The sequence below is a fragment of the Triticum urartu genome, chromosome 2 (assembly GCF_003073215.2).
Source record: "Triticum urartu cultivar G1812 chromosome 2, Tu2.1, whole genome shotgun sequence".
Lineage (NCBI taxonomy): Eukaryota > Viridiplantae > Streptophyta > Magnoliopsida > Poales > Poaceae > Triticum > Triticum urartu.
In genome coordinates, this window is record NC_053023.1 from 605,427,055 (window position 1) to 605,437,072 (window position 10,018).

A 10,018-nucleotide genomic window follows, 5' to 3' on the forward strand; every position below is an offset into this window, starting at 1 on the left:
AAAAAAAAAGGAGAAATTGCCATGTGCCTGCACAAACGGCCGAACACCTGACGTGCTCTGCCTCTCTTCCCTGCACCAACCATCTTGCGCACCCCGGCCAAGCGCAGCTGCCACGATGCCGCCACCGAGCGCCTGTACGTAGTCACCACCCGGTCCGTGCGCTCCAGCGGCCACTGGTGCACCCACCAATCCAGCGGTCAACCCGGCCATCCAGCTCCACACTCCACACCAACCCAACCCCCACACCCACCCTGACCCTGCCCAGCTGCGCTCCCTATTTAACCCGTCTTCTCCCTCCGTTCATCTCCAAGAAGAGCCTCGCCTTCTTCTGCAGTTTGAGCTCCTCTTCAGCGCCACCGATCAATCCATCACCACTCCCAGAGTTCATCCAGATACGCACACACCCGCCCGGCTTCTAGCTTACTAGCTTGCTTTAGCACTTCTTTGCATATCTCGATGGAGTGCGAGAACGGGCACGTTGCCGCCAACGGCGATGGCCTGTGCGTGGCACAGCCGGCGCGGGCCGACCCGCTCAACTGGGGGAAGGCGGCGGAGGAGCTGTCCGGTAGCCATTTGGATGCAGTGAAGCGGATGGTCGAGGAGTACCGTAAGCCGGTGGTGACCATGGAGGGCGCCAGCCTGACCATTGCCATGGTCGCCGCGGTGGCTGCCGGCAGCGACACCAGGGTGGAGCTCGACGAGTCCGCCCGCGGCCGCGTCAAGGAGAGCAGCGACTGGGTCATGAACAGCATGATGAACGGCACCGACAGCTACGGTGTCACCACCGGCTTCGGCGCCACCTCTCACCGGAGGACCAAGGAGGGCGGCGCTCTCCAGAGGGAGCTCATTAGGTACGAATTAAACCGCGAACAAGTTATATTTCACATGTTGAATTGTTGATCATCTCTGTCTGTGAGTTATGGAAGTCTTATTTTTTCGTGTGTTGCTTGTCTGTTCAGATTTCTTAACGCTGGAGCCTTCGGCAATGGCAACGACGGCCACGTTCTGCCTGCTGCGGCGACGAGGGCAGCCATGCTCGTGCGTGTCAACACCCTGCTTCAGGGATATTCCGGCATCCGCTTCGAGATCCTCGAGACGATCGCCACGCTCCTCAACGCCAACGTGACACCATGCCTACCGCTTAGGGGCACCATCACCGCGTCTGGTGACCTCGTCCCGCTTTCCTATATTGCGGGACTGGTAACCGGCCGCCCAAACTCCATGGCCACGGCTCCGGATGGCACCAAGGTTAACGCGGCGGAGGCATTTAAGATTGCTGGCATCCAGCATGGCTTCTTCGAGCTGCAGCCCAAGGAAGGCCTTGCTATGGTGAACGGCACGGCAGTGGGCTCGGGGCTTGCATCCATGGTCCTTTTCGAGGCTAACATCCTTAGTCTTCTCGCCGAGGTCCTGTCAGCTGTCTTCTGTGAGGTTATGAACGGCAAGCCAGAGTACACCGACCACTTGACCCATAAGTTGAAGCACCACCCTGGGCAGATCGAGGCTGCCGCCATCATGGAGCACATACTCGAAGGCAGCTCCTACATGATGCTTGCTAAGAAGCTCGGCGAGCTCGACCCATTGATGAAGCCAAAGCAAGATAGGTATGCACTCCGTACGTCACCGCAGTGGCTTGGTCCTCAGATTGAGGTCATCCGTGCTGCCACCAAGTCGATTGAGCGAGAGATCAACTCCGTCAACGACAACCCACTCATCGACGTCTCCCGTGGCAAGGCTATCCATGGTGGAAACTTCCAGGGTACACCAATCGGTGTGTCGATGGACAATACCAGGCTTGCCATTGCTGCGATTGGCAAGCTTATGTTTGCCCAATTCTCGGAGTTGGTGAACGACTTCTACAACAACGGTCTTCCTTCCAACCTCTCCGGTGGGCGCAACCCAAGCTTGGACTATGGCTTCAAGGGTGCCGAAATTGCCATGGCCTCGTACTGCTCCGAGCTCCAGTTCTTGGGCAACCCTGTGACCAACCATGTCCAGAGCGCAGAGCAGCACAACCAAGATGTCAACTCTCTTGGCCTCATCTCCTCAAGGAAGACTGCCGAGGCCATTGACATATTGAAGCTCATGTCCTCGACATTCTTGGTCGCGTTGTGCCAGGCTATTGACCTCCGCCACCTTGAGGAGAATGTCAAGAACGCCGTGAAGAGTTGTGTGAAGACTGTGGCTAGGAAGACACTGAGCACCAACAACAATGGTCATCTCCACAATGCGCGCTTCTGTGAGAAGGACTTGCTGCTCACAATCGACCGTGAGGCGGTGTTTGCTTACGCAGATGACCCCTGCAGCGCCAACTATCCACTGATGCAGAAGATGCGTGCAGTTCTTGTGGAGCATGCCTTGGCCAATGGTGAGGCTGAGCGTGATGTGGAGACATCAGTGTTTGCTAAACTTGCCATATTTGAACAGGAGCTCCGTGCAGTGCTTCCAAAGGAGGTCGAGGCTGCCCGAAGTGCCGTGGAGAATGGTACTGCTACACAACAAAACCGTATCGCTGAATGTCGATCATACCCTCTCTACCGGTTCGTGCGCAAGGAGCTTGGAACTGTGTACTTGACCGGGGAGAAGACTAGGTCTCCCGGTGAAGAGGTGGACAAGGTGTTCGTTGCTATGAACCAGGGCAAGCACATTGACGCACTACTTGAGTGTCTCAAGGGGTGGAACGGTGAGCCCCTACCTATCTGCTGAGGATCGAGTACTTGAAGAGAAGATAGTGTGCTTCAAAGTCGAGAAGGCTTCAGATGTTCTTAGCTGATAAGTGATAATACTGTTTTTTATTGGATTTCTTTAGAAGTCGATGTTTTGTAATGTTCTTACAGAGCTGCCAGATTGTTGCCAAAAATTGCAATTGCATGCTTTGGTAGTGATAGGTAGCCAGTAGAACCACTGTGATGTAAGTTAAAAGGGTACAATGTGTGATAAATATTCATGATAAATTTACTTGTCCCTTTTTTTAGATCAATGGTCTAGTGGTTCTTGAGACAACTTCAAATAGTGCAAACAATCTATTGTGCTTTCTTAATTGCAAAGAATCTATTGTTGGCTTGTTATATGGTATGTGGAAACGACGCATCGACATAGACCGCAAACGAGAAAGTTAAAATAGTTCCTACATAGTCACTAGTCAGTTGTATGTCTATAGTGGCTAGTTCCATCAACACGATGTGATGGCTTCTCTTCTTAGTCTTGTATCCACGTGTTGCTATTTACCAATTTGAGTCTACGATGTTCTCCGACTTCACTTGGCGATACAAACATATTTTAGATAACTAAAGATTTTTATTTTTTGTAACTAATGGCGGTTGTAGGATTGAACTAATCGAGAAGCTTGCATGGTTTACCACTGTATCACTTGAACTAGTCGAGTCATCTTTCTTCACGTGTCACACTCTCACCAACCCATTGAGGGAATGCATGTCTAGTGAGGGTTGGGCGCCTAGCTGGGTTGAAGCTTAGGGTTGGTGAAATTTTTCAGCCGATTTGGATGGCGAACTGATAATAGGCTAGGTGTATAGGCATTGTAGTCTGCTCTGTATCGCCGGATGTGACATTTTTTTATGTTTTCTTTTGTTTTGCACTATAATTATGGGCCTCTTGTGACCATAAGACTTTGCTACTTTATTTTTAATAAGATGGCTTCGTGCATCGATTGATGCAAAGGCCGGAGGTTTTGCCTCCTTTTTTAAAAAAAACATGTATTTAGACCTTGGACATATGCAAGTAATTCTCAGTCAACAAAATGATCTCTGATAATAAGGGGAGTTGTTGGCAATCATTGACAATGTCAAACATCAACGTGCTGGTCAAACAAGTCAAATATAAACAGAGTTGGAAACTATGCATGCTCGTATGCTGAATATTTCTTGAGTTGGCTTTGGCTTTATGCTCTCGACTGGTGTAAATAGTACCTCAGTTAGCCGGAAAGGTTCCCCTCCTTGGGAAGAAACAACATGGACATGTTGAATGGCTTTCGTAACAGAGACGTGTAACTCTAAAGGCAACAAGTTGTATGTGCGTGAAAAAGGCCACTCGGTAAGGGCAGCTCTAAGGGCATGTATAATACATAGTCTCAGGGTGATGCTTCGCATGTCATGTAGGTTCGGATATCAGATAAACATGTTCGGATAGGAAAACGGGATCTTTTCAGGAGGCGGATGCTTGAAGACAAAAAGTGTTGTCCGGTGTCAAAAAGTGAAAAGGTTGGAGTGAAATGTAGAGATGCATGTGTACTAGAGTCTTTATTTTTTATCTCTTAATGAGGCCCATTAATGATAGCTTGCATTGGGGAGAAAAAAATGTAGATGCCTCAAACTATTTTTTGTCATGGGGTATCAGTATCCATATGCCATAATTGTATGTGCCCTAACTGATCCCAAAAATAAAAGGGGATCCGGTGGAGTAAACCCTTAGAGCATCTACAACTGGACTGGACAAATCCGCCCCCCTATACATCCGCGGACGCGTCTGGGCACGCCCAAACGCGTTCGGACGGACCCTCATATTTCACTCCGGTATCCACATCTCTCAAATCCGGACTCTCAAATCTATACAAATCCATGCAGGTCGATCATACAAGTCATTGTCGCACGTAAATAACAAATGTTGGTACCAAACATAAATATTGTTTACATAAAATTTATTTTAAGTGCACAACTCTCCACAAGATCATTTAGTAGCTGCGCATGCACCTAATGATCTCGAAGATTTTGATGCATCTGCAGAAAGTTCATAACATGAGCTGCATCTTGATCTTCCAGAATTTCAACTTGTTCTCTAGGTGCTTCAAAATCATTGGTTTGGCCTACACCATCACCCTCATCCTCGACAATCATATTGTGCAAAAGTACAGAACATGTCTAAGCCGCCACAAAGTTTTCGATTCCCACATCATTGGAGCCCCACGAACAATTCCCCAACGAGCTTGAAGCACACCAAATGCGCTCTCCACATCCCTCCTAGCCGCTTCCTGCATTGTTGCAAAGTGACTCTGTTTATTGCCATGCGGTTCGGATGTGGTCTTCACAAACGCCGCCCATTGAGGATAGATGCCATCGGCAAGATAGTATCCCATGTTGTAGTCTCGATTGTTGATGGTGTAGTTGCACAACAGTGATTCCCCATTGCAAAGCATCCTGAATACCGGAGATCGTTGAAGCACATTGATGTCGTTGTGAGAACCCGACATTCCATAGAAAGCATGCCAAATTAAGTCATGTGATGCCACCGCTTCTAGTATGATAGTGGCCTCTTTGGTGTGACCTTAATACATTGTCCGCAAACCTTTGGGGGCAGTTTTTCTATTGCCAATGCATGCAATCAATTGATCTGAGCATTCCTGGAAACCCCATAGCCTATCCAAGAGGCAACAACTTCTCTGTGTCCTGCGCATTTGGTTCTCTGAGATACTCAGGTCCAAACTGAAGGAAATATGCCCTAGAGGCAATAATAAAGTTATTATTTATTTCCTTATAATCATGATAAATGTTTATTATTCATGCTAGAATTGTATTAACCGGAAACATAATACATGTGTGAATACATAGACAAACAAAGTGTCACTAGTATGCCTCTACTTGACTAGCTCGTTAATCAAAGATGGTTATGTTTCCTAACCATGAACAATGAGTTTTATTTGATTAACGGGATCACATCATTAAGAGAATGATCTGATTGACATGACCCATTCCATTAGCTTAGCACCCGATCGTTTAGTATGTTGCTATTGCTTTCTTCATGACTTATACATGTTCCTATAACTATGAGATTATGCAACTCCCGTTTACCAGAGGAACACTTTGGGTACTACCAAACATCACAACGTAACTGGGTGATTATAAAGGAGTACTACAGGTGTCTCCAAAGGTACATGTTGGGTTGGCGTATTTCGAGATTAGGTTTTGTCACTCCGATTGTCGGAGAGGTATCTCTGGGCCCTCTCGGTAATGCACATCACTTAAGCCTTGCAAGCATTGCAACTAAATGAGTTAGTTGCGGGATGATGTATTACAGAACGAGTAAAGAGACTTGCCGGCAACGAGATTGAACTAGGTATTGGAATACCGACGATCGAATCTCGGGCAAGTAACATACCGATGACAAAGGGAACGACGTATGTTGTTATGCGGTCTGACCGATAAAGATCTTCATAGAATATGTAGGAGCCAATATGGGCATCCAGGTCCCGCTATTGGTTATTGACTGGAGACATGTCTCAGTCATGTCTACATTGTTCTCGAACCCGTAGGGTCCGCACGCTTAAGGTTACGATGACAGTTATATTATGAGTTTATGCATTTTGATGTACCGAAGGTTGTTCGGAGTCCCGGATGTGATCACAGACATGACGACGAGTCTCGAAATGGTCGAGACATAAAGATTGATATATTGGAAGCCTATGTTTGGATATCGGAAGTGTTCCGGGTGAAATCGGGATTTTACCGGAGTATCGGGAGGTTACCGGAACCCCCCGAGAGCTAAATGGGCCATGATGGGCCTTAGTGGAAAAGAGAAGAGGCAGCCCTACATGGGCCGCGCGCCCCTCCCCTCCCTTGGTCCGAATAGGACAAGGAGAGGGGGCCGACCCCTCTCTCTCTTTTCCCCCCCTCCGCGAATCCTATTCCAACTAGGATTGGGGGGGGGGGGAATCCTACTCCCAGAGGGAGTAGGACTCTCCTGGCGCGCCCTCCTTGGCCGGCCAGCCTCCCCCCTTTAGTCCTTTATATACAGAGGCAGGGGCACCCCAGAGACACACAAGTTGATCCACGTGATCTTTTCCTTAGCCGTGTGCGGCGCCCCCAGCCACCATAGTCCTCGATAATACTGTAGCGGAGTTTAGGCGAAGCCCTGCTGCTGTAGTGCGTCAAGATCGTCACCACGCCGTCGTGCTGACAGAACTCTTCCCCGACACTCTGCTGGATCAGAGTCCAGGGATTATCATCGAGCTGAACGTGTGCTAGAACTCAGAGGTGCCGTAGTTTCGGTGCTTGATCGGTCGGATCGTGAAGACGTACGACTACATCAACCAAACGCTTCCGTTGTCGATCTACTAGGTATGTAGATCACACTCCCCCCTCTCGTTGCTATGCATCACATGATCTTGCGTGTGTGTAGGAAAATTTTGAAATTACTACGTTCCCCATCAGTGGTATCAGAGCCTAGGTTTTATATGTTGATGTTATATGCACGAGTAGAACACAAGTGAGTTGTGGGCGATATAAGTCATACTGCCTACCAGCATGTCATACTTTGGTTCGGCGGTATTGTTGGATAAAGCGGCCCAGACCGACATTACGCGTACGCTTACGCGAGACCGGTTCTCCTGACGTGCTTTGCACAGAGGTGGCTTGTGGGTGACAGTTCCTCCAACTTTAGTTGAACCAAGTGTGGCTACGCCCGGTCCTTGCGAAGGTTAAAACGGAGTCAAATTGACAAACTATCGTTGTGGTTTGATGCGTAGGTGAGATTGCTTCTTACTTAAGCCCGTAGCAGCCACGTAAAACTTGCAACAACAAAGTAGAGGACGTCTAACTTGTTTTTGCAGGGCATGTTGTGATGTGATATGGTCAAGACATGATGCTGAATTTTATTGTATGAGATGATCATGTTTTGTTACCGAGTTATCGGCAACCGGCAGGAGCCATATGGTTGTCGCTTTATTGTATGCAATGCAATCGCGATGTAATGCTTTACTTTATCACTAAACGGTAGCGATAGTCGTAGAAGCACAAGCTTGGCGAGACGACAACGATGCTACGATGGAGATCAAGGTGTCACGCCGGTGACGATGGTGATCACGACGGTGCTTCGGAGATGGAGATCACAAGCACAAGATGATGATGGCCATATCATATCACTTATATTGATTGCATGTGATGTTTATCTTTTATGCATCTTATCTTGCTTTGATTGACGGTAGCATTATAAGATGATCTCTCACTAATTATCAAGAAGTGTTCTCCCTGAGTATGCACCGTTGCGAAAGTTCTTCGTGCTGAGACACCACGTGATGATCGGGTGTGATAGGTTCTACGTTCAAATACAACGGGTGCAAAACAGTTGCACACGCGAAATACTCAGGTTATACTTGACGAGCCAAGCATATACAGATATGGCCTCGGAACAAGGAGACCGAAAGGTCGAGCGTGAATCATATAGTAGATATGATCAACATAACGATGTTCACCATTGAAAACTACTCCATCTCACGTGAAGATCGGTTATGATTTAGTTGATTTGGATCACGTGATCACTTAGAAGATTAGAGGGATGTCTATCTAAGTGGGAGTTCTTTAAGTAATTTGATTAATTGAACTTAAATTTATCATGAACTTAGTACCTGATAGTATCTTGCTTATGTATGTTTGATTGTAGATAGATGGCTCGTGCTGTTGTTCCGTTGAATTTTAATGCGTTCCTTGAGAAAGCAAAGTTGAAAGATGATGGTAGCAATTACACGGACTGGGTCCGTAACTTGAGGATTATCCTCATTGCTGCACAGAAGAATTACGTCCTGGAAGCACCGCTGGGTGCCAGGCCTGCTGCAGGAGCAACGCCGGATGTTATGAACGTCTGGCAGAGCAAAGCTGATGACTACTCGATAGTTCAGTGTGTCATGCTTTACGGCTTAGAATCGGGACTTCAACGACGTTTTGAACGTCATGGAGCATATGAGATGTTCCAAGAGTTGAAGTTAATATTTCAAGCAAATGCCCGGATTGAGAGATATGAAGTCTCCAATAAGTTCTATAGCTGCAAGATGGAGGAGAACAGTTCTGTCAGTGAGCATATACTCAAAATGTCTGGGTATAATAATCACTTGATTCAATTGGGAGTTAATCTTCCAGATGATTGCGTCATTGACAGAATTCTCCAATCACTGCCACCAAGCTACAAGAGCTTCGTGATGAACTATAATATGCAAGGGATGAACAAGACTATTCCCGAGCTCTTCGCGATGCTGAAAGCTGCCGGGGTAGAAATCAAGAAGGAGCATCAAGTGTTGATGGTCAATAAGACCACTAGTTTCAAGAAAAATGGCAAAGGGAAGAAGAAGGGGAACTTCAAAAAGAACACCAAGCAAGTTGCTGCTCAAGAGAAGAAACCCAAACCTGGACCTAAGCCTGAAACTGAGTGCTTCTACTTCAAGCAGACTGGTCACTGGAAGCGGAACTGCCCCAAGTATTTGGCGGATAAGAAGGATGGCAAGGTGAACAAAGGTATATGTGATATACATGTTATTGATGTGTACCTTACCAATGCTCGCAGTAGCACCTGGGTATTTGATACTGGTTCTGTTGCTAATATTTGCAACTCGAAACAGGGACTACGGATTAAGCAAAGATTGGCTAAGGACGAGGTGACGATGCACGTGGGAAACGGTTCCAAAGTCGATGTGATCGCGGTCGGCACGCTACCTCTACATCTACCTTCGGGATTAGTATTAGACCTAAATAATTGTTATTTGGTGCCAGCGTTGAGCATGAACATTATATCTGGATCTTGTTTAATGCGAGACGGTTATTCATTTAAATCAGAGAATAATGGTTGTTCTATTTATATGAGTAATATCTTTTATGGTCATGCACCCTTGAAGAGTGGTCTATTCTTGTTGAATCTCGATAGTAGTAGCACACATATTCATAACGTTGAAGCCAAAAATGCAGAGTTGATAATGATAGTGCAACTTATTTGTGGCACTGCTGTTTAGGTCATATCGGTGTAAAGCGCATGAAGAAACTCCATACTGATGGACTTTTGGAACCACTTGATTATGAATAACTTGGTACTTGCGAACCGTGCCTCATGGGCAAGATGACCAAAACGCCGTTCTCCGGTACTATGGAGAGAGCAACAGATTTGTTGGAAATCATACATACAGATGTATGTGGTCCGATGAATATTGAAGCTCGTGGCGGATATCGTTATTTTCTCACCTTCACAGATGATTTGAGCAGATATGGGTATATCTACTTAATGAAACATAAGTCTGAAACATTTGAAA

At 46.9% G+C, this 10,018-nt stretch overlaps 1 protein-coding gene across 1 annotated transcript; it reads left to right on the forward strand.

The window, feature by feature from the left end:
- The first annotated feature begins 297 nt into the window (after window positions 1-297).
- LOC125539136 (phenylalanine ammonia-lyase-like) lies at window positions 298-2,954 on the forward strand. The gene is made up of 2 exons (XM_048702504.1): window positions 298-851; window positions 960-2,954. Exons 1-2 carry the CDS (start codon window positions 457-459, stop codon window positions 2,704-2,706), a joined length of 2,142 nt encoding a protein of 713 aa, XP_048558461.1. The 5' UTR covers window positions 298-456; the 3' UTR covers window positions 2,707-2,954.
- The last annotated feature ends 7,064 nt before the right edge of the window (window positions 2,955-10,018 follow it).